At 44.4% G+C, this 22,142-nt stretch overlaps 1 protein-coding gene across 1 annotated transcript; it reads left to right on the top strand.

Moving 5' to 3' along the window:
* Positions 1–9,037: 9,037 nt before the first annotated feature.
* On the top strand, positions 9,038–14,450 carry LOC311232278 (claudin-15-like; the record flags this gene model as incomplete). The annotated part of the gene is made up of 4 exons (XM_084319024.1): positions 9,038–9,254; positions 10,322–10,486; positions 13,966–14,047; positions 14,336–14,450. The coding sequence occupies 4 exons, from the start codon at positions 9,038–9,040 to the stop codon at positions 14,448–14,450; spliced, it is 579 nt and encodes a 192-aa protein (XP_084175150.1).
* Positions 14,451–22,142: the final 7,692 nt, after the last annotated feature.

Here is a 22,142-nt window from a genome sequence, read left to right as displayed (position 1 = left end):
CATTCGACCAGAACCGGTTGAACCACAGAGAGGTTCTCTCCCCATCATCGAAGCCCTCTGCGACTGAATGATCGTCCACTTCAGCCAAGGCCAGCGGGACTAGGTAAGTAGTGATGATGGTGTTTAAGATTAATAATGGTCGAAGCAGTCTCGCATTTTGGGGTTGCTATTGCATTAGGTAGAAATGAGTTGTAAATGGACCAGGATAATGTTGGTGTTGGAGGGGTACCGGGGTCCAGGTTTCACCACCTGGCTCTGGTCTCAGCCACACACCGGCGCTGCACTTATGTTCAGTTAGGATGCCTATAATTGGTACAAGGCCAAGTGAGGAGAGGAAATAGATGTCTGTATTTAGTTATATCAGCTTAGGGGATAGGCTAGGGATTAGGAGAAATATTTGAGGGGACCGGCGTAGGAGCAGTAGAACGGAGATTAGTCACAGATAGCGGGAAGTGGGACTGTGCGTGACGGAGTGGTTCAGTAGAGGGTAAGGTAAAGAGTTTAATGAGAACCGTGGTGTAGCACAGGGCAGCCTGGTTCCACGAAGAGAAAAGAGAACAGAGGACGGAGTGTAGGGTACTAAGAGAACAGGGAGATAATTGGTTGCTTTTTTTGCCGCGCCATCATTCGCGGACTTCACTCTTAGAATCGGCACGTATAACAGACGAGTTTAGAAAGACGTTTTCATACAGATCTGTTGTAGTGTGACCCGACGGAATCTGCTTAAAAAATTCGCCTTTGGTACGAATTTTTAAGAAGGTATTTGGTCGATTTGGGGGTGAGACAGGTAACAGCTCCCCAAACGGCGCTGAATATGAAGATTGAGAGGCTGAGAAGAGGAATGATGGGGGGGGGGAAAGTAACCTTTGGAGATAATGCACTTGTGGGGGAAATGCGTGGGGTAACTGCACATGAGATTAGAACATAGGAGGATGTTGTGTGAAAAGAGCAAGCAAATGCGTTTGGAAGGAATGTGTGCATAAATGAATGGTATGCTTATGAATGAGACATTAATTTACTAAGTATATGTGTTTGAATGGATGGATGTTAGGAGCTCTGAGTAAATGTCAAGGTATTTTTTGTATTATTATGAACCAGCTGGTGGCCAAGGCTGCAACGGAGAAACCACACCCCTGTCCTGCCAGCATTAGCTGAGCGCGACGGGACTAGCGTGTGGACGCTGTGTTGCGTTTTCGAGTGAATTGAATGAATGACATGTGAGATGGAACCTAGGAGATGTGTAATGTTCGTTGAAATTTTTCAAATCGGGGCTGTAGAAGTCTAAAAGTAATGTAGTAAAGATCAAAGAAAACTGGGATTTTGGAGCTAATGACGTCACTGGAAGCGTCGGAGCTTGGGGTGCGTTAGATTTGAAATACGGGGCTAGATCGGGAGCGTTAGATTTAAAATACGGAGCCGGCCGGGGCCAAGCGGGCGAGCATGCTAGAATAAGGATAATAATATAGGTTCTGTGAACGGGGGCTTAATAGGATTAAAGTTATGTTGCGGGGGTATAGCTGGGGTTGTGTAAACGTCGCGATGTGATGTGCCGCTCGAGTCAACAAGACTGGGCCGTTTAGGAGGAGTGATGTTGGATGCTGAGCTAAGCTAAGCTGGAGCTAGCAGCACTGAGCTAACGAAGCTAAAATGCTAAGCTACCTGTGCTAAAAATATAGCATGATTGAACTCTCGGGGAATCTCGCGTGTTGCTATTGTTGCTGGCAGCGGGATCTTAGAGAGACGGTGGACAGGGACTTCCGGTGTAGAGGGTTCTGGGAATTGTAGTTTTATGGTTGAGGTGGAACGTCGAGTTCCCGTCTTGGGGTGGTTTACGTAATGACGCACTTGCGGGGGAGGGCGTGGGCGCCTCCTACAGGAAGTGGTGAGTGCTGTAGTGCGTTGGTGGTGACGGACAAGACGTTCCAGCGGAGGGCGCTGTTGCCTCTTTTATAGTTTCACCTTTACAGGTAAAACGAGGTGCAGTAGGCAGTAGAGAAGGGTTTGTAATTAATATAGGTTTTGAGTAGCGACCATTTGTGGGGATTTATAAATTCTTTATGTTCGGTTTTTTCTGTTGTTGATGATGGGTGTGTTTACTGGTTTGATTATAAATCTGTATTTGTTATGGGCCAAGTATGGTTGAAGTGAGAGCAGCGGCGTTTTGTGATGGGATTTGGCGTGAACAACCCCCCCCCCTTTTTTCCTCTGTCTCTTCCTCCCTCGGTCACGCTCTCTCCCTCCCTCCCTCCCTCCTTCCCTCCCTCCCTCCCTCCCTCCTTCCCTCCTTCCCTCCCTCCCTCCCTCCCTCCCTCCCTCCCTCCCTCCCTCCCTCTCTTCCCCCCCCCGCCCCCCTCCGCTCCATCCCTGTCTCCCGGCTTAACTTTGTGAGGGGACAGGTGCACAAAGGGAGTTTTTGTTTAGTATAGATTGCCTGATTGATTGATTGATTGAAAGATTTTGTTAACGGACTGTAGAGTGGGTGCAGTACAGTACAGCTCAGTACACACAATTGTTAAGGGGATGCAGACCGGAGAAAGACTTTCGTCTTGTTTACATCAGGGTCCCCCATTTTCGATTCATCATGGGCGTGTAGAATTGGTTATGTTAAAGTTGGGTATATTAGAATAGTGTTACTTGCTAGAATATGATTACATAAGGATAAATAGAATATTCATGGTCATTCTTTTGGTCTGATTAAAGTTAAGGTTGATTTAGACGGTTTTGGTGATAGTTAATGTTGCATTGTGTGCCCCCCCCCCCCCCTTTTCCTCCCCTTAGTCCCTGGATCCCTGTATCCCTCCCTCCTTTTTTCTTTTCCCTTCCCTGTCTCTCCTTGTATTTCGCCATCCCTAGATTGCGGCGTGTGTTGTGGGCATTTGGTTGTAGGTTTATTTGTACTGCGTTGGTATTATGTATGTGAAGTAGGTACCGGATGGGCGTTGGACTGTCTAGGTGCAGGTGGTGGTAGGATAATTTGTAATATTCTTGGTGTGATAAAGCTTGGGGTGTTTCCGTTCAGGTTCGAAACTGAAGGGAGGACGCTTTGGGCTGTGGGTTGACGGTTCTTTGTATATTCAGAGAACTGGGTGAATATTGCGGTGGCATAGTGCGGGTGTCCATGAAATTATTAACGTGGCCAGCTGTACTATGTGTCGGTCAGGGTTTTAGTGATCTAAGTTGCTAAACGTTTATTGTTTTCCCTGATTAGGTGGCTGGTAGCAGCAGCAACACTGATTAATTTTTATTAAGTGTTGTGGGGGGTAATGGTTGTGTGTAAGGATGAATGAAATGGATGTAGTATGAGAAGTGAAGCGAAAGCGAATAATACATTTAGTCGATACGCTAATCGGAATAATACATTTAGTCGATACGCTAATCGGGCATTTAAAAGTAAGAAATAAGGTTAGGATGAACAGGTTCATCAAGCAAAGAGAGATTAGAATCAGATAATACCAGGTTTACAAAGGATTATTAGACAATGGATAGGAAGGGGATTAATGATTATATTTCCCAGGAAATCAGGTGGAGAGAGCACACAGGGGATTGGAAAACCTCCAGTGTTCCTGTTGAAGGAACGGACAAAAAACAAGATAAGCTGTATCGTTATTTTTTCAAGCAAATCACACTGTGTCTCTTTAAATATATTAGTATAGTGTTGCCCGACATTTCCAATGCATAACGAAGAGTGGAAATAATAAGGGAAATGCCACTGTATTAAGTCTGGATTTCTGCTTTCTTTCTGTGCAGGTGCTCGGCCGGACAGGTGCTCTAACGACTTCCATAACCATCTAGGGAAAACGGCTTTAATGCGCCTTGGTATAAGTATGAATGATAAGCCAGTTATCAATCCTTGTCTGCACAGTAAAAATTTGACAGTGTGAGTGTTTTAACTCAAGTAAGTAGAAGTAGTGGAAGACAGAGAAACTTGTTTTTTCAAACGGTGATTACAAGAGTGTGTTGAAAGTGGAATGAATGACAGTAACATAGGAAGTTCACTTTAGTGGGACATTGATAGGAACAACTGAAGCGTTAGATGCAAAAACAATAGAATAACAGCGACAACAATATGGAAAATAGTGATCAGGCCATTGGGGGGAGTGGGCCGAGAGCCTCTGCAGACATTTCCCAGATAGACTTTACCAGTGATAATGATCTGATTGATTTGAATATGGACTTCTCTCATGTGACCAGTACGACAGAAGGACTTGAAATGTTGACTATTCAAGCTGGAGTGTCCATTGCAGGCGACTGCGGTTTAACCAAGGGGCAGAAAAAGAGACTGAGGTTACAGCAGTCCCACGAAGTCCACTCTGGCCGGATGGCTGGAACTGAGACCGACAGCAGGTATGGAATACACGAACAGTTTCTACAGCCCACCCGTTTCCCACATCCACCCTGCCCTCAGCACCAAAGCCAAGATGAGAGGCGGAGCCCAACGATGGGACGTCAAACCGCCCGTGCTGAGATGGGGGAAGAGGCAGCATACTATAGACAACAGAGAGCGTTTGTGACGGCGTTCGAACAACACGAGGCAGTTCATCGAGATCTGATGAAGACACAGCTGGAGATCGGTCAAGCCGCACACGAGACTCAGAGACTGGGACGAGAACTGGCGAGAAAGACTGTGCTACTAGAAGCGACAGCTGTTGAGATCATGCTTCGGGCGTCTGACCTAGGCCACTGTGATCAAAGAATGCCCTGTGCTCTGTTGCCCGGACAGGGAACTGGGCCGCAACAGGGTGAACAGAACCGCAGGAGGGGTGAGTTTCCAGGCCCCTCCCAACAAGAGAAGGCCCGAGGAGAGGCAGCAGAGAAGGACAGGTATGCCCCTCTCTCCTCCAGGCAACAGGACATGCGACCAGAGGACAGGAGAGGGGTGGACCTGGAGAGGACGGTGGGAGGCCAGCCGAGAGACTGTGGGAGTCGTGGTAAACTGGGTGAACTGGAACCCCTGGGATGGCCGGCGTCGGCTGTGTGCTGGGGTTGTGGGGAGGTTGGCCATTTCGCTCGGTCATGTTACAAAGGGTGGAGGCCTCAGCGAACGTCCAGAAAGAAGCAAGAGTCCAAACAGGGTTGCTGGGGATGTGGAGAGTTGGGACATTGTCAGAGGGGGTGTCTGCATAGGTCATAGGTTAATTAAGAGCAAAGCGGAAATGCACCAACAAAGTCTTTTGGGTGCTCGGGAAAATAGAGTTATTAATAAGTTAAAATGGGAAGAAGGACTGATTGGAATAAAAATAGAATAAAAAATATATAGAAGCGTTGGTACATTAGATTATGAGTGGAAGCGACTAAGATGGATGTGCAACTAACAGGGAGAGGTGAAATGACTGACAGATGCATGAGCCAATCGTACTAACAGTCAATTAATAGACAAATCATGGGTTTTCCTTTTTGCTACAGTGTGTCTGATCAACTCTTGCTGTGGCAGTGAGGAAAACGTAAGGGAGAATGGTATGGTGGACGATTTTTGGTATCTCCCACCTGTGCAGCCTGGCCCGGCTGCACAGATTGGAGAGAGAGGGAAAAATGGTCACCGCAATGGCTCTTGTGGTCATGTGAACTCTGAACCAGACGGTGTCAGAGAAGGGTTAAACAGTTGGGTTTTAGACAGGAACAATGGAACATATAATATTAGACAGAGTTAGAAACAAAGGACTATTTATAGTAGTGATTACAATACTTGATCAAAGGGTGGTCAAGGTTGAATTAAGGAATTAAAAAAAAAAAAAAAAAAAAAAAAAAAAAACGAACAACAACAATATTATTATTTCATTACTTATTTTATTTCTTTTTGGATTTCTAATTTTGCTGTCTTAGTTTTGAGGGGGTATTTATGCCTCTGGATGATAGTTTGATTCTGTTGGATGGGTGTGTAGCATGTAGGCACTCACAGTTTTTTGTTTATTTTTAATTTTCTTTGTTTTTGGTTGACTATACTTTTTTTTAGGAACTGGCTGGCTGAGGGGAGTTCTCTCGCCGGTCAGGGATGGCAGGTGGTGGTGACACAGCGGGACTGGTAGGAGGTCTGATATAATGAGCTGGAAACTGGAAATGGACGGGAGCTGGTTCATGGTTTGTTTTCCGCTCATTGAGACTCCAGATGTAGAATCTGGAGGGTTGTGTCACTTTTTGGGTTATGATAAGTGTTGGGGAAACATATTTCTCTGTCTATAGGAAAGCTCTGTAGGTTTTTGGTCGCAAATTGGCCGAGACAGTGTTCATGTAGAGTGCAGACAGGTGAGTTTGATGATTGACTTATGGAAGACTCTGCACCAGCTTGTTGAAAGCTGGCAGAGAGTGTGTGATGTGTGTTTAAAGGGACTGTGGTTTGTTGACCATGCACATAGGTTCTGTTGGTGATTGGCCTCGTCTAGAGCTGACTGTCCGGACCGAGGAGCTGTCGGGAAACGAGGTATTTGAAAGTGAAATAATGGTTATTCCACTGTCAAGGGTGGAGGTAGTTGTGTTGATCTTGAGATATTGAATCTAGTAAAACAGTACAGCACAAAAAGAAATGAGACAAAGATGATTTGATTGAATGCTAACGTAAGAAGCTGTGAAATACATAGATAATGAATTGGAGAAAAATGTATTGTCAAAATGCAGAACAGTAAAGATGTATCTGTGAAAATAAATGTTTCCAATCTATTGTGTGTTTGTAAATAATAATCCAAAATGCAAAAAAGGACAGAGGGAAAATCGTTTCCTTCTGTGGAAAATCGGAGCAGTACCAGAGACCTGCATACAACGAAGAAGGGGCGGTGATTAGCACAAGATACAACAAGAAGAAAACGGTCAAAAACGAGTTAGCAGTAAAGGCCTTAGGAGGTTTAAACAGGGATAACTGACAGGGATGAAAGCAAAGGATAATTGAGGCCTCAGTGGTCTTTTTAAGGAGTAAAAATGATTTATGTTGCTTGTTTGAATTTCCCTCAAATGTTTAGAGTGTTAATATTTTAGTGGTGTGATGTATTAATCTTTTCTTGCAGAGTCCATTACACAAAATAGACATTTAAGCTAAGTACATGGATAAATATAGTCTTAAACGAAAAGAAGCTGAGAATGGTACGATCATCTCTTTGCATAGAGAGACGGACCTAGACTGGATGTCATAATAATAACTGATAATGTGTATAAACTGTGAAAGGAGGAAAAGGTAGGTGAAATGATGATTTTGTAACTGTACAGATGGAAAGGGTTTTGTAGTTCGATTTGGGTAAATTTTGGATTTTTTTGAAAATTTTAGAAAATATTAGCAAAAATTATGAGAATGATTTTAAACATGTTTAATTTAGAATATTAATGTTGTATAGGAGGTTATTAAACCCCCTAAGGGTGGATTGTCGTATATTTCTAAATGAAAACATGAATAAATGCAAGTAAAATGTACAAGGTAATGATTAGAAAGACAAAATTGGCTATAGTGAAGCTTGAGAGGGAGATCACCCCGCACTCAGCCAATGCACCGACAATCTGGAGGGCAAAAGACTGTTTATGATGTTAATGCACATTCCACTGGTTAGCAGTTGTGGTTTAGGCCACCTCCAACTGAAAAGCGAGGAGATCATTCTCGTTGAAACAGGAACTAAAAACTCAGAATAACCGGTGAGATCATAAAAGGTCATATTTACCCTAAGTAAGGACTTTCAAGTTACAACACGGCAGCTGCTGACTAACCCAGAGGTCAGAAAGGTGACACAGGCTATTTGGAAATATATACTAAAAGATTTTGCAATTTCATAGGTTACATGTAGGCATAAACTATTAGAAAAACTTAGTCACAGTAAAGAATAAAAACTCTTAAATATTAGAAGGTAAAACTATACAACTATTGGTCACATTATTTAATCAGTAAATAAGGTGTTCTATTAAAGAACCCAATAGGCATATGGTTTGTTATCTGGGCACTGTCTGAAAAAGTAGTCTGGTTCTTATCTAGACTATGTAAACCTTTTAGTCACAAGCATGATGTTGTATTACTCAGTGAAAAACTACCCTCTCATTAAGTAATGATTAAAGTGTCAGCAGATTCAAACTGTGAAAACCGTTGTCAGAGGACCCAGGAGGTTGTGTCAGCGAAACATGTGGTCACAGGACACCCTCAGACATGTTTCTGCTGGAATGTGACCAAAATAAGAAAAGCGTATGGACGTGAACAGGCAGGCAGGGTCTCCCCCCCCCCTCTCGCTCTCTGTCTCCCCCCCCTCTCTCTCTCGCTCTCTCTCCTCTGATAAAAAGGGCGGATGGCGACTCACTAGACACACGACTCACACCAGAAGGAACCTGGAGAGACACGCCACACACACCGGCTGACAGAAGGAACCTGGAGATGCGCGCTCCTGGTTTAAGCGCTGAACCTCCACCGACGGAGAGAGAATCACCAACCGGAGCTTGAGAGCCGAGCCGGAGACTCAGAGCCACTGACACCCAATGACAGAAGATCGCTTCGCAGCAGGAGATCCGGCCACGGAGAGAGATGAAATCAAGCGCTCCTTGCTTGAGCGCTGAGACTGACGGAGACCCAAGGTTGCCTTGGCAACCACCACAAAGAGAAGCCGCGTGTTGGCCATGGACAACCTGAGACAGCGAACAGCACCGAGAGACGACAACAGCCAAATGAAAGAGACAATTAGATTGAACCAAAGAGACGATGTACTGTTTTAATTCCTAAAGCTGTTTTATTAATAAACACCGCCGCCCGTTGATTTTGACCATATCGTCAGTCTCCTCTTACTTGAAACCGAACATCTGAAAATACCTAAAACCATGCAGAGGAAAGGGTGAAATAGAACACTATACGATCAATGAACTTAGATAGAGATATATGAATGAAGAAGATACACTTCACTTACTAAAGAGAATTTACATTTGCCTTTGTGATCTTATAGGTCCTGTTTTGGGGATTAATTTTAGATACATATTTGATAGGGTCCAATTGCTTTGGCCTTTGGATACTTCTGGGCCTCTCAGGCTAATCAAGTGTTTTCTGCCTTTTTTTTTTTTAAATACAATTTTGAGTCTGTGTCTTTGAAGCATGTCGACGGCTATAGAAGCGACTGGGTTCTTCTTGTGTATAGCCAGCTGGCTGGTGACGGGAGCGGCACTCGCCAATGACTACTGGAAGGTGTCGTCCGTCTCTGGCAGCGTCATCATCTCCAATCGGCAGTACGAGAACCTGTGGCACTCCTGCGCCGAAGACAGCTCGGGCATCGCTGAGTGTCGGGACTTCGATTCCCTGCTTGGCCTCCCTGGTAAGAACTAAACGCTGGCCGCTATTACAATGACACAGATGGGTTAAATACAAATACAAACATTTTTCATAATGATGGTGGATCAAACATGGACCACCATTTTAAACTTGCTTTGTTAAGGCACATTTTTTAATCAGGTGTCCAAAGGTGGTTGCCAACATTTCCCCCGCCTACGATAATGATAATTCTATTAATGATTACAGCAGATACAGTATATTGTTTTTTGTTAATCTATTTAATTCATTCATCATTTCTTCTCTTCTTTTTTGTGTTTTATTTTTTTATTATTTCTTCTCTTCTAATGTATGACATAACATTATCAGTTAAGGATACCATTTTGAGCCTCCATAATCCATTGACAAAATGGAAGGAAATAGGCCTATGTATCAGACCGGCAATACGTCATCTGCACTGACTCCTTTAATTCACTGTTTCCTTTACATGAATGAAAAACTATGGGATATGGTTGAAGTTACTGACTATCTTAAGATGTTTTTGTTTTTCCTAATATCCAATATCCTAACCCTAACCCATTATTTTAGTGATGTGTGCTTTAGTATTTTAATTTAAGTAGGCTAATCTGAAAAAGTCCTGACACCTGGTGGCATGATAGCCAGAGGTGGAAAGTATCCTATTCATTCACGCATTCATCCATTTAGTCTCGATTTTCTTTTTTTAAGTATTTACTTCTACTTGAGTACATTTTTATTTTTGGTCATAGGAGCACTAACTACAATGAGATCTAGTACAGTTATGCTGGATATAACTAACATGAGCTTTTGTGGTATGATACGTTTCAAGTATTTTTTATTTGTCACGTATAAAGTACATGTACATAATACATTACAGTGAAATGCTTAGTTCTGTATGAGCCCCCTGAGAATGTGCTTCATACAGTAAAAAAGTTTAATTAAGTCCAAACACTATACAAAATATACAATATACAAACTAAAGTACAAACTAAAGTACAACCTAAAGTACAACCTAAAAGTACAAAATGCAAGGCATGTCGAGCTCTGATGATCTTCTAAGCCTTCATGCAGCTATGTTTTTGGTGCCCCCTACAGGCCACGTGCAGGCATGTCGAGCTCTGATGATAATCTCTCTGCTCATGGGTCTGGGCTGCATGATCGTGGCCCTGCTGGGCCTCAAGTGCATTAAGATCGGCAGCGCCACGGAGCAGAGCAAGGCCAAGATCGCCGTCTCCGGTGGAGCCCTCGCCATTCTCTCTGGTGAGATTCAGATGAGGAGAAAACGGAATGAACCGGTATGAATGAATGAATGAATGAAAACTTTATTTAACAGATTGCAGAATGGGTACAATACAGTACGGCTCAATACATACAATTGTTAAGGGGATGCAGACCTGAGAAAGACGTTTGTCTTGTTTCCATCAGGGTCCCCCATTTTCAATTCATATAGACATATATGACATACATGACATACAGATAGTCAGTACTGCTACATCTATACATTTATGACATACCAGATTTGCAAATACAGTACTGTTTGTGATACAGAAGGAGTCAAGAAAAGGGAGTATATACATTTGACGTAGAAACTGTACATTGGAGGAGGTTGGGTGGGGGGGGTTGGGTACATTGGGATATTGACAACCATACTGGGTAATTTACATTGGAGGTGGTTGGGGGGGGGGGGGGGGGGGGCGGGGGGCACACTGTATAAACAAGTAACACTGTACATTGAGGGGGGGGGGAGGAGACACTGTACAAACAAACACAATTGTACATTGAACTATTGACAAAACCATACTAGGTAAATGACTGTACATTGGAGGGGGTTGGGTTAGGATATTTACAGGGGCCAGTGTTGAATTGCAGTCTCCCGTAGGTGTCCCTTGAGAGAGGTTTTGAAAGTGGGTAGTGATCCACATTCCTTTACAGCTTTGGGTAGGGCGTTCCACATTGATGTGGCATAATTGCGAAACGTGTTTAGTCCCTTATTTGAGCCGAATCTGGGTTTAACATGATTTGTGGAGCTCCCTCTGGTGTTGTGATCGTGGTATTCACTGACCTTTGGGAAGTATTTTGACATGTACATGGGTACCTTGGTCGTGTAGTGTATCTTGTAGACCAGGCCCATTGCAAGTTGTTGTACTCTGTCGTCTACTCTAAGCCATCCTAGGTTGTCGAAGTGGGCAGGGGTGAGGTGGGTTCTAGGAGTAAGGTCAAGCAGTAGTCTGACCAGTTTGTTTTGAGATGTTTGTAATTTTGTTTTTAGCGCCTTTGAGGTGCTTTGGTACCATGAGGTGCAAGCATAGTCGTAGTACCCCTGAATGAGTGCTCCTGCCAGAGTCTTCAGGGTGTTCTTGTTTACCAGAGAGGAGATCCGGTACAAGAATCGAGTTCGTTGGTTGACTTTTTTTATTACATTGGATGCCATTTTGTCACAGGAGAGATTAGCCTCTAGGATGGAACCCAGGTAGGTAATTTCATCTTTCCTTGTGACAATATTGTCACCCACTGTAACTGAGAAGCCGTCGGTCTTGCTGAGTTTGTTATTTGAACCGAAGAGAATGGACTCTGTTTTGCCCATGTGTAATGATAGTTTGTTATCAGCGAGCCATAATTCAGTATCCATGACGTGTTGTAAACGAAGCAAATAATGAATCACAAGTGACAATAATAATGTTCTAAAACAACCATAAAAAGTGTATTTCCTGTTGCAATGTTTACTAATGCAATAAGGCGGGAAACGTCTGTTGCTAGGGGAACAGCTTTGGTCCCAGTTTATTTCCTGTCAGTTAATTATAGTTATAGGAAATACATTTGGGCCCATTAATAACATTCTTATTATAACATTATTACAAAAAATAAAATAGACCTATTTCTAACATGACAACATAAATGTTTATGTTGTCATGTTAGAAATAGGTCTATATTATTTTGTCATTGGGGCGCCTCCAAAATTGGCCATTTTCGTTTTCGTTTTTGAGGACTGCATACTTTTTTTGCAAACCAAAACAACATACTTTATACTTATAGCACATGCATGTGCCTGGTCTATTTTGAAAGATGACATTCTGAAGTTTCTGATTCCAGAAAAAAAAATGGACTTTTAGTGCTGACGTAATAGAGTAACATAGGTCTGAACTTGAGTTGTAAAAAAACTTGTTACTAAAGTTTTTCTGTAGTAGTTAGTAGTCCAGAGGTAGTATTTCCCCAGAAGGTGGTAGGTATGGCTTACAAATCCAGACGGAGCCATAGCCTGAAGCCTTATGTAGTACTAGTAGTAGTCGTGTTTTTTTGTTTTTTTTATGTAGATCCCCATGTGGGGTATCATTGGAAAGCCACACTCATTGGCTATAACGATCCACAATAATTTTCGAGATCGGATCTAGATTGACGGAGTCGGGAGTGGTATTTTGCGCAATACCGTGTACTTTGCACAAGCCTCAAATACCGGCATGTAACTCGAGAACCGCTGAACGGATTTTGTCGGATTTTGTCGCTATCGACAAACAACAAATAAGCCTTCAATTCGATATATATATTGTATTACAAAATATGCACACCCGAGCCACTAGGGGTCGCCAAAGTGCCGGTTGCAAAAAGTCCGAAAAACGTCCCATATGAGTGACGTTGCAGAGGATTAATGTGTCTTAATGTGTAGCGTTATACTGCGTTACACCCTTTTTCAGTAATTCAATTCATTCCTGAATTCCTTTCATTTAAAAGAACACTCACACCAAAAAATAAAGTGCAAGATCTCACACATACTGTATACCAAAACTATAAACTGTTCGAGAGTTATTGAGCTAAATAGTTTGAATGTGTGATGTCATTATGATGATGTCACTCTAGGCTAGTGGTACATATCCACTTCCATTCATTTGTGCTAAGCTAGGCTAGCTTTCTACTGAATGCACAGAGGAAATCGCATTTCCCATAATGTTGGTGTGCTCCTTTAAGATATGAGCTCCCCTGAAAAAATATTGTCAATAATGCTTTTTGCCAAGTTTGACTTGAAGATGGAAAACAAGCTTTTGGGGATTTTCTTTACCCATCATAACTCAAAACACATGTCTATTTTAGTCCCAATATTCACAGATATTTCACATATAAACATCTATAAAATGGAGTATAATTTCAAGTTTAAGTTTCAAGTTCAAGTTTCAAGTTTCTTTATTAGTTGACATGTAAAAATACAGAATACCTTCACATGGAATGCTTTTTTCTGTTATGCTCCTATGAGGATCGTAGGACGCTTGGATCATACACATACAGCTCATTACAGTAATATTCCACAATTATTACATTTTAGATAGTAATAATGGTACAGAGCCTTGAGACAAACATATGCGTATTCACCACCGCAAACAGACTGGCAGCCGTCATAGGCAGCGCCATGTACGGAAGGAGGGGGGAGTGGGTTGGGGTTGTTACAGGGCTGTAGGAGGGGGGGGGGGGTGGGAGTGGGTGATGAGACAGCGTTAACTGCGATATACTGTCGTAATAAGAGCTCAGTAAATCAATATTTAATAATCCATATTTTGGTGGTGGGGCTGCCCTTTTGTTTATGTGTTACTTGAAGATTTGAAGACAAATTATGTATTTACATTAGATTAGATTCAAATGTATTGTCATTATACAGCTAACCAAAGTGCAAGGCAACAGTAAAGTGTAATATACAGTGTAACAAGTGATTAAATTAATCTTGAATTCTTCTTCTGCCTCTGTGTGTCCCGCAGGTCTCTGTACCATGGTGGCCGTGTCCTGGTACGCCTCTAGAGTTGTGGAAGACTTCAACAACCCATATTATGGCGGTATAAAGTAAGTTGACACTCTAGTATCTACACTAGATACTAGTGAAGATGTGTTAATTATTTACACTCTAAAAAAAAGATTTAATAATTAATGCCTACATTATCTACACTCTAAAAAAGATTAGTTAATTAATGCATGCATTGTCTACACACTCTAAAAACAACGTGTTAATTAATGCAAACATTATCTACAATGTGTAAATAACACAAGGTGAGTCACCTCCTATCTAAAGACAGAACAACAAACATGAATGTGTTTAGTAATGTTTTGATGAGTGTTATTGTGTGTCTGCAGGTTTGAGCTGGGCACCGGGCTCTTCATGGGCTGGGGCGGGGCCTCCCTGGGCATGCTAGGCGGAGCTCTTCTTTGCTGTGCCTGTAAGAGGGTTTCTGATGGTAAAAAAGGGTAAGGACATCCCCCGTCACCAAGGCCAGATTAAGACTTCAGAGGCCCCTGGGCCAGATTCTTGTGGAGGCCCCCCCACACACGTGCACGCACGCACAGTGGCGTTTTTATATGTCACTTTAAAAAATATATAGAATACCGTAATTCCTACGGTATTCTATATATTTTTTAAAGTGACATATAAAACAGATATGGTGAATAGGTATAGAATACCGTAATTCCGACTTCCGGTTTAGCTGTAGAATGGAGTAGGTCGCATGTGACACAGCTGCTCACCCGTTATTTTTTTTTTCGTTTTAAAATCATAATTATATACCATTAATGCGTTTAAAACTTGACGCATATATCAACTGAGACTATCAACTAACTATATTGACCAAAAGAATCGAGATGCCATCAAGGAAAAACCCAGGGAAAGACCAAAAACCAGTCGAAGAGATCCCGCTACGTGACCCAGGATACGTACAGCGGACAGCAGAAAGTATTGACTCGACAGAGGCCGCTTCAAGTTCAACCCCATCAAAGACCTCCGCAGATACCGAACATATCATCCGGAAAATGGAAGAAATGGGGAAGACAATGGAGAAGAGAATGGAGGGAATGGAGGAAATGATCACAGAATCACAGAAGATAATAACTCAAAAAGTAGATGCTATTAAAGAATCTATTGAAGGCAAAATTGATGCGCTGAGAGCGGACGCCGACGCACAGAATAAACGCACCGAGGCTCTGGAGAAAGTAGTGGAAGCCCACGAAATCAAATTCACTCACATCTACAAGGAAGTAGAGGCTAACACAGTTAACCTAACTGCCGAGATGAAGGGGAACTACAATGAAATCAAGACGGAGCTCAGCGAAATAACGGAGGAGCTCACGCGAATCAATAAAGAACAGAAAGCCAAAATATTCGAGATGGAATATCAAAAACGCAGGCTGAATATTCGCATTGTCGGTCTGGACGAATCAGTGAGATGTGAAAACCCTGAAGAGTTTGCCACAGAATTACAGAAAATCTTGGGAACAGGAATCCTTCCTAAAATACCGGAGGTGGATGAGAGCTTCAGATTGGGACCCCGCTCCAGTGACAGCAACGCTAAGCCCAGAGTGATATTAGTTGTACTGCGCCAAGTCAGAATAAAAGAAATGATTATGCGTGGAATTCGCAGGATGAAAGGCAATCTGAAACACATGGAGGTACCAATACACTGCTTTGAAGATTATTGTCGTGAGGTAGTGGAACTGCGTGCCAAGTTCAAGACGGTGATGTCTCAACTATACCTGGGGAAATACAGACCCCTACTAATATACCCTGCAATACTTCGCGCCGTCGACAAACAAGGAGCAAAAGTTCTCCTCAAATCGCCTGAAGAGGCAGCCAAATTCCTGTCTGAACAGGAGCAGATTAGTGTATAAATGGCCTTTTAAATCTCAGTTATGCAAGGTCACCATATAGTACAACCTTTAATAATCAAGGATTTGGGACAGAGAGACCTACGTGCTCAGAGTTTTTGAATACTTTCCCCGACGTGTATATTATTGCGGACATATTGGATTTAAGATTGGAACACTCCAGAACATACTGGAACATTCAGACAATGTAAAAATGACATATTGGAATAATCTAGAACATCGAAGCATTCTTTGATATATGGAGCATTCTGGAATATCAGCAATACGTGGTCATTCATTCTACCAGAAGCCCCTCGGGGGAATAATCAACAGCTATCTAGATGCAAAACCACAGAGCCATCATAGCCGGCCGGCTGAAAGATCACTCTACACAACGATCATCGCCCACCCCGGTCGGGGGAAATGCTGCATATACGTATTTAAAAATTGTTTTTTTATTAATGGGAAATAATTTCACTACTTCTCCAATTAATACTTTAGATGTTTAAGCATAGCAATGCTCTTTTAAGATCTAAGTTAATGTTCTCTTCCTTTTACTTTTTTTTTTTTTTTTTTTTTTTTTTTTCATCCGCTCTCTCTGATTTATTGAGGCTCTCTCTTCAGTTCAATACCTTCATATTATTCATGGGTTACTATAAATTACTATAAATTACAAGTTCATATAAAATGTAAGTGATTAAGGCATGACAATTGAAGCTTATTTTTGGTCTTTATTTTTAGTTTATCTCATTTAAATTTTTATTTATTTATTTTTTACGGGTAAGTGGCCAAGCCACAGTCGACATTCTACTTATGGTAGAATTTAGAGTGTTAGATCCTATGGTATACATAGGAATGTTAAGGATAATTGGATCATTCTGGGATATCCGGTGGTGCAAGGGAGAGAGTCATACGCAAAGGTTGTGTTCATGGAACACAATCTTGTACGACTCTCGGTGGGAGGGAAGGGTAGGGGATTTTTATTTGTATATATGTATGTTTTTAAGCTCGGCTCTCAACGGGACCTCACTAGTGGGATGTATATCTAGTATTGCGTCGCACTCTAGAAGCATTACCAAAAATTACAATGCAACATGTATAGACTATGGCTAGTTTGAATATAATGATATGGAACACCGGGGGAATAAATAACCAACTTAAACGCAAAAGCGTGCTCACACTGATGAAAAAAGAACATGTGGACATTGCTCTGCTAAGCGAAACACACATTCTAGGGAAAGACATAGGTAAATTAGCGGACAACATATACCATAATATCAGTCACTCCTCTATTGGTACGAGAACTCGGGGTGTAGCAATAGTCGTTAAACGTAAGTTGAATATTGTACTAAAGGGAGTATGGTCTGATGTAGAAGGTCGGATAACTATAGCTAAGATTGAACATAAGAACAGGAAAATAGCGTTGATAGCGGTATACGCCCCAAATTTGTACGAAGAAGATTTCTTCACTACACTAACCAATGCAATGTTAGACATTCCCGATTACTCATTTATAATAGGAGCGGATTTTAATGCCATCTGGAACCCAAGGATAGACAAATCTTACCTCGCCTTTTCCAGCGAACAAAAGAATTCATCAAAGGCATTAAAGGATTGGTCAAAGATTACAGGTGTAAAGGACTTATGGCGGTTACTTAACCCCACAACCCGAAAGTACTCTTGTCGATCTGCGAGACATAAGACACTATCCAGAATAGATTATGTCTTTGCATCACAGAGACTATTTGATAATTATGAAGTGGAAATGATACCCAACGCACTATCAGATCACTGTTATTTACTCCTTAAAGGTACATTTGGTATACTATCCTCCCGAGCCCCAAGATGGCGATTTAACTCGTTGCTGCTTAACAACAAGGAATTCATTACACAACTCAAAGAAGCTCTTATAGTATTCCAACGGGAGAATGCAAACTCGGTGCAAGACCCCAGAATAATATGGATGTCGGTAAAGGGAATGATCAAAGACTTCACGGATAGCTTTTCCTCCAAAATGCGCAAGAATCAAAACACAAAACTGGATGAGCTGGAAACGCTTTACTCAACGTTATTTAATTCTCTGAAATACAACAACTCAACTCGACTAGAAAATCAAGTTAACGTACTAAAAATAGAGATCAATGACATATACAGACAACAATCGGAAATACAAATACGCAGCACTGTTATGGTTTGTAACCGACCCCAATCGCACAACACAAGACAGGTATGATGGTTTGCCAAGAAACAGATATTTATTGAGAGACAGGGAAAAAAGGGCACTGTCCCTTTAAGGGAGAACACAAATACAGGAATATAACAAGAGGGGAAAAACTAGGTGCCTTTAAGAGGCGGGCAGGAAAAGGGTACACTAAGGGAAGGTTAATGAACGCTAGGGGAAACATTAAAGGAACGCTAGGGGAAGGTTAAGGAAACAGAGGAACTAGAGACTAGGAGATGTCGGGACAAGGAGAGCTAGGGAACAGGAGAACTGGGGACTAGGAGAACTAGGGACAAGGAACTAGGTGGAACTAGAAGGGGAGAACTAGGGACAGAGGGGACTGAGGCCCGCGGAGGCGGGCTGGGGACAGGGAGGAACTGGGGACTGGTGGGAAAACATCTGGGCCGCTCTGCAGAACAGAGGAGAGGGTTAATATTCAAAAGGGAACAAACAGAGCAGATGCAGAACAGTCCAAATAAACAAAGTAACAAAGTAATAATATCTTCGTGTGACAAACACACAGGGGGAGATGTAATGTCCAAAAATACTATCTAAGTGAGAACAAAAACAGAGTGGGAGATGAAATGTCCAAACTACTAACTAAGTGAGAACAAAAACAGAGTGGGAGATGAAATGTCCAACTACTAACTAAGTGAGAACAAGAAAAGGAGGCATTACGCTGGGTGAGTGACATCACAATCAAAACTCACCCAAGCGTATGCGGAATGGTACAGGAACGCAGCGGGACGGGGGCAAGAGGCATTACGCTGGGTGAGTGACATCACAATCAAAACTCACCCAGGCGTATGCGTAATGGTACAGGGACAGCAGCGGGACGGGGGCAAGAGGCATTACGCTGGGTGAGTGACATCACAATCAAAACTCACCCAGGCGTATGCGTAATGGTACAGGAAACGCAGCGGGACGGGGGCAAGAGGCATTACGCTGGGTGAGTGACATCACAATCAAAACTCACCCAGGCGTATGCGTAATGGTGCAGGAACAGCAGCGGGACGGGGGCAAGAGGCATTACGCTGGGTGAGTGACATCACAATCAAAACTCACCCAGGCGTATGCGTAATGGTACAGGAAACGCAGCGGGACGGGGGCAAGAGGCAATACGCTGGGTGAGTGACATCACAATCAAAACTCACCCAGGCGTATGCGTAATGGTGCAGGAACAGCAGCGGCGGCGAGGGTGTCGCCACCGGGTAGCTGGCTGTCCGAGCCGAGGAACAGAGTGCTGGAACAGCGGCGGTGGCGAGGGTGTCGTCCACCGGGTAGCCGCTGTCGGAGCCGAGGAACAGGGTGCTGGAACAGCGGCGGTGGCGAGGGTGTCGTCCACCGGGTAGCCGCTGTCGGAGTCGAGGAACAGAGTGCTGGAACAGAGTGCTGGAACAGCGGCGGTGGCGAGGGTGTCGTCCACCGGGTAGCCGCTGTCGGAGCCGAGGAACAGAGTGCTGGAACAGCGGCGGTGGCGAGGGTGTCGTCCACCGGGTAGCCGCTGTCGGAGCCGAGGAACAGGGTGCTGGAACAGCGGCGGTGGCGAGGGTGTCGTCCACCGGGTAGCCGCTGTCGGAGCCGAGGAACAGAGTGGCGCGCCACACCTTGGTGTGCACGTCGGAACCGAGAGACGCCTCGGGGTGCGTCTGCGAGGAGGAGTGTGCCAAGCACGAGGATCCTTGGAAGATGCGCGTTGCGCGCTGGAGACTGGAGAGCGTGCCAAGCCCTTGAAGATGCGCGTTGCGCACTGGTGACTGGAGAGCGTGCCAAGCCCTTGCAGATGCGCGTTGCGCGCTGGTGACTGGAGAGCGTGCCAAGCACGAGGATCCTTGGAAGATGCGCGTTGCGCGCTGGAGACTGGAGAGCGTGCCAAGCCCTTGAAGATGCGCGTTGCGCGCTGGTGACTGGAGAGCGTGCCAAGCCCTTGCAGATGCGCGTTGCGCGCTGGTGACTGGAGAGCGTGCCAAGCCCGAGGGTCCGGGAGATGCGCGTTGGTCTAGATGTGCGTCAGGACGAACAGCTGCGCTGGGGTCTGCAGTGGAGCGCTGGGGTGCCTCCCGTGGAAGTACAGGGAGCGCAGAACAGTCTCCTCCACAGGCTACGGCGACAGCAGACGAAGGCTGGAGCAAAACATCTCAAGGCTGGAGAAATCCATATACAGCATTGGTAGACCAGAGGATCTCCCGAAAGAGTCTAGATGTTAGAGAATATGACTCAGCATGAATACAACACGACCCCACGCCGAAACGAGGGGAAGAGCCCTGGTATTTAAAGCCCACAGGGGAACTAATTAGCCTGCCACCACAGGTGCGAGAGGTAATTGATAATAGTCCAGGTGTGGCCACTGAGAGTAAACGAGAGTAAAGAACGAGAGGGTGGGGGCTAGAGAGAGTGAGTGAGAAGGGAATTTCTAACAGTAGGCTTAAAGAAAACAGAGAAAGTTGGTGAGCAGCGGACAAAACCTCACAGTACCCCCCCCTCAACGGGAGCCACCTGGCGACCCAAAACAAATACAGACAGAGTGGCAGGGGGCAAAACAAGACAAAAACAAAAGGTACTGGCCAAGCCAGCAGGGGAAGCCACCACAAGAGTGGGGCTAGCAAAAGAAACAGGGTCGCCGAGGGGTAACTAGGGTAGCAGAGGGGCAACAGGAGGAACTGGCCTAGAGGAAACCGGGCCTAGAGGAACCGGGTCAGGAGGAACTGGGTCCAGAGAACTAGCCTAGAGAACTGGCCAAGAGAACTGGCCTAGAGAACCGGTCTAGAGAACTGGTTTAGAGAACTGGCCTAGAGAACTGGTCTAGAGAACTGGTCTAGAGGAACTGGTCTAGAGGAACTGAGGGGCAAGCAGGGTAGCTAAGGGGTAACCATGGTAGCACCGGGAAAGGGCTAGCAGAGGGAAAGGGTAGCTGCCAAGGCACTGATAGCTACAGGGCCTATGCCAGCTGTACTGCTACATTAACATAGAGGCTGCGCTAGCTGCCGGAGCTAGGCTGGCAGACAGGGCTGGACCAGCATGAGAGAACAAGCTAGCTGGAAGGACAGTCCTAGCTGTGTGAGATAAACTGACCTTGCTAGCTGAAGGGCAGTCCTAGCAGTGTGAGATAAACTGACCTTGCTAGCTGAAAAGGCAGTCCTAGCAGTGGGAGAAAAACTGACCTTGCTAGCTGAAAAGGCAGTCCTAGCAGTGAGAGATAAACTGACCTTGCTAGCTGAAAAGGCAGTCCTAGCAGTGGGAGATAAACCGACCTTGCTAGCTGAAAGGGCAGTCCTAGCAGTGGGATAAACTACACAAAAAAGTGGAGGCCATGCAGAGGGACCGGGTTAGCTGCTTGGGCCTGGCTAGCTACAGGGCCTATGCCAGCTGCAAGGCTGCATTAACATAGAGGCTGTGCTAGCAGCCGGGGCTAAGCTAGCAGACTGGGGCTCTGCTGAGGGACTGGGTTAGCTGCCAGGGCATGGCTAGCTACAGGGCCTATGCCAGCAGTAAGGGCTGCATTAACATAGAGGCTGTGCTAGCCGCCGAGGCAAAGCTAGCAGACAGGGCCATGCTGGTAGTAGAGGCCTAACAAGCTGCAGGGGGGTCAAACAGGGCTAAGAGGGGAGCTAAACAGGGCTAACAGGGAAGCAAATGGGGGAGTCAACAGGCTAACAGGGGAGCTAACCGGGGAGACCAACAAGCTAACAGGGGAGCTAACAGGCTAACAAGGAAGCTAGAGGGGAGCTAGAGGGAACAAGAAAAAAAAAGGCAAACTCAACATACACCGTCTGTGCTGGCTGGGGTCGTCGATTTGGTGGGGTCGTACTGTTATGGTTTGTAACCGACCCCAATCGCACAACACAAGACAGGTATGATGGTTTGCCAAGAAACAGATATTTATTGAGAGACAGGGAAAAAAGGGCACTGTCCCTTTAAGGGAGAACACAAATACAGGAATATAACAAGAGGGGAAAAACTAGGTGCCTTTAAGAGGCGGGCAGGAAAAGGGTACACTAAGGGAAGGTTAATGAACGCTAGGGGAAACATTAAAGGAACGCTAGGGGAAGGTTAAGGAAACAGAGGAACTAGAGACTAGGAGATGTC

The sequence above is a fragment of the Notolepis coatsorum genome (genome assembly GCF_963971535.1).
Source record: "Notolepis coatsorum genome assembly, chromosome: 7".
Classification (NCBI taxonomy): Eukaryota; Metazoa; Chordata; class Actinopteri; order Aulopiformes; family Paralepididae; genus Notolepis; species Notolepis coatsorum.
The sequence above is the reverse complement of the archived record's forward strand: the minus strand, read 5'-3'. Positions and strand labels throughout refer to the sequence as shown.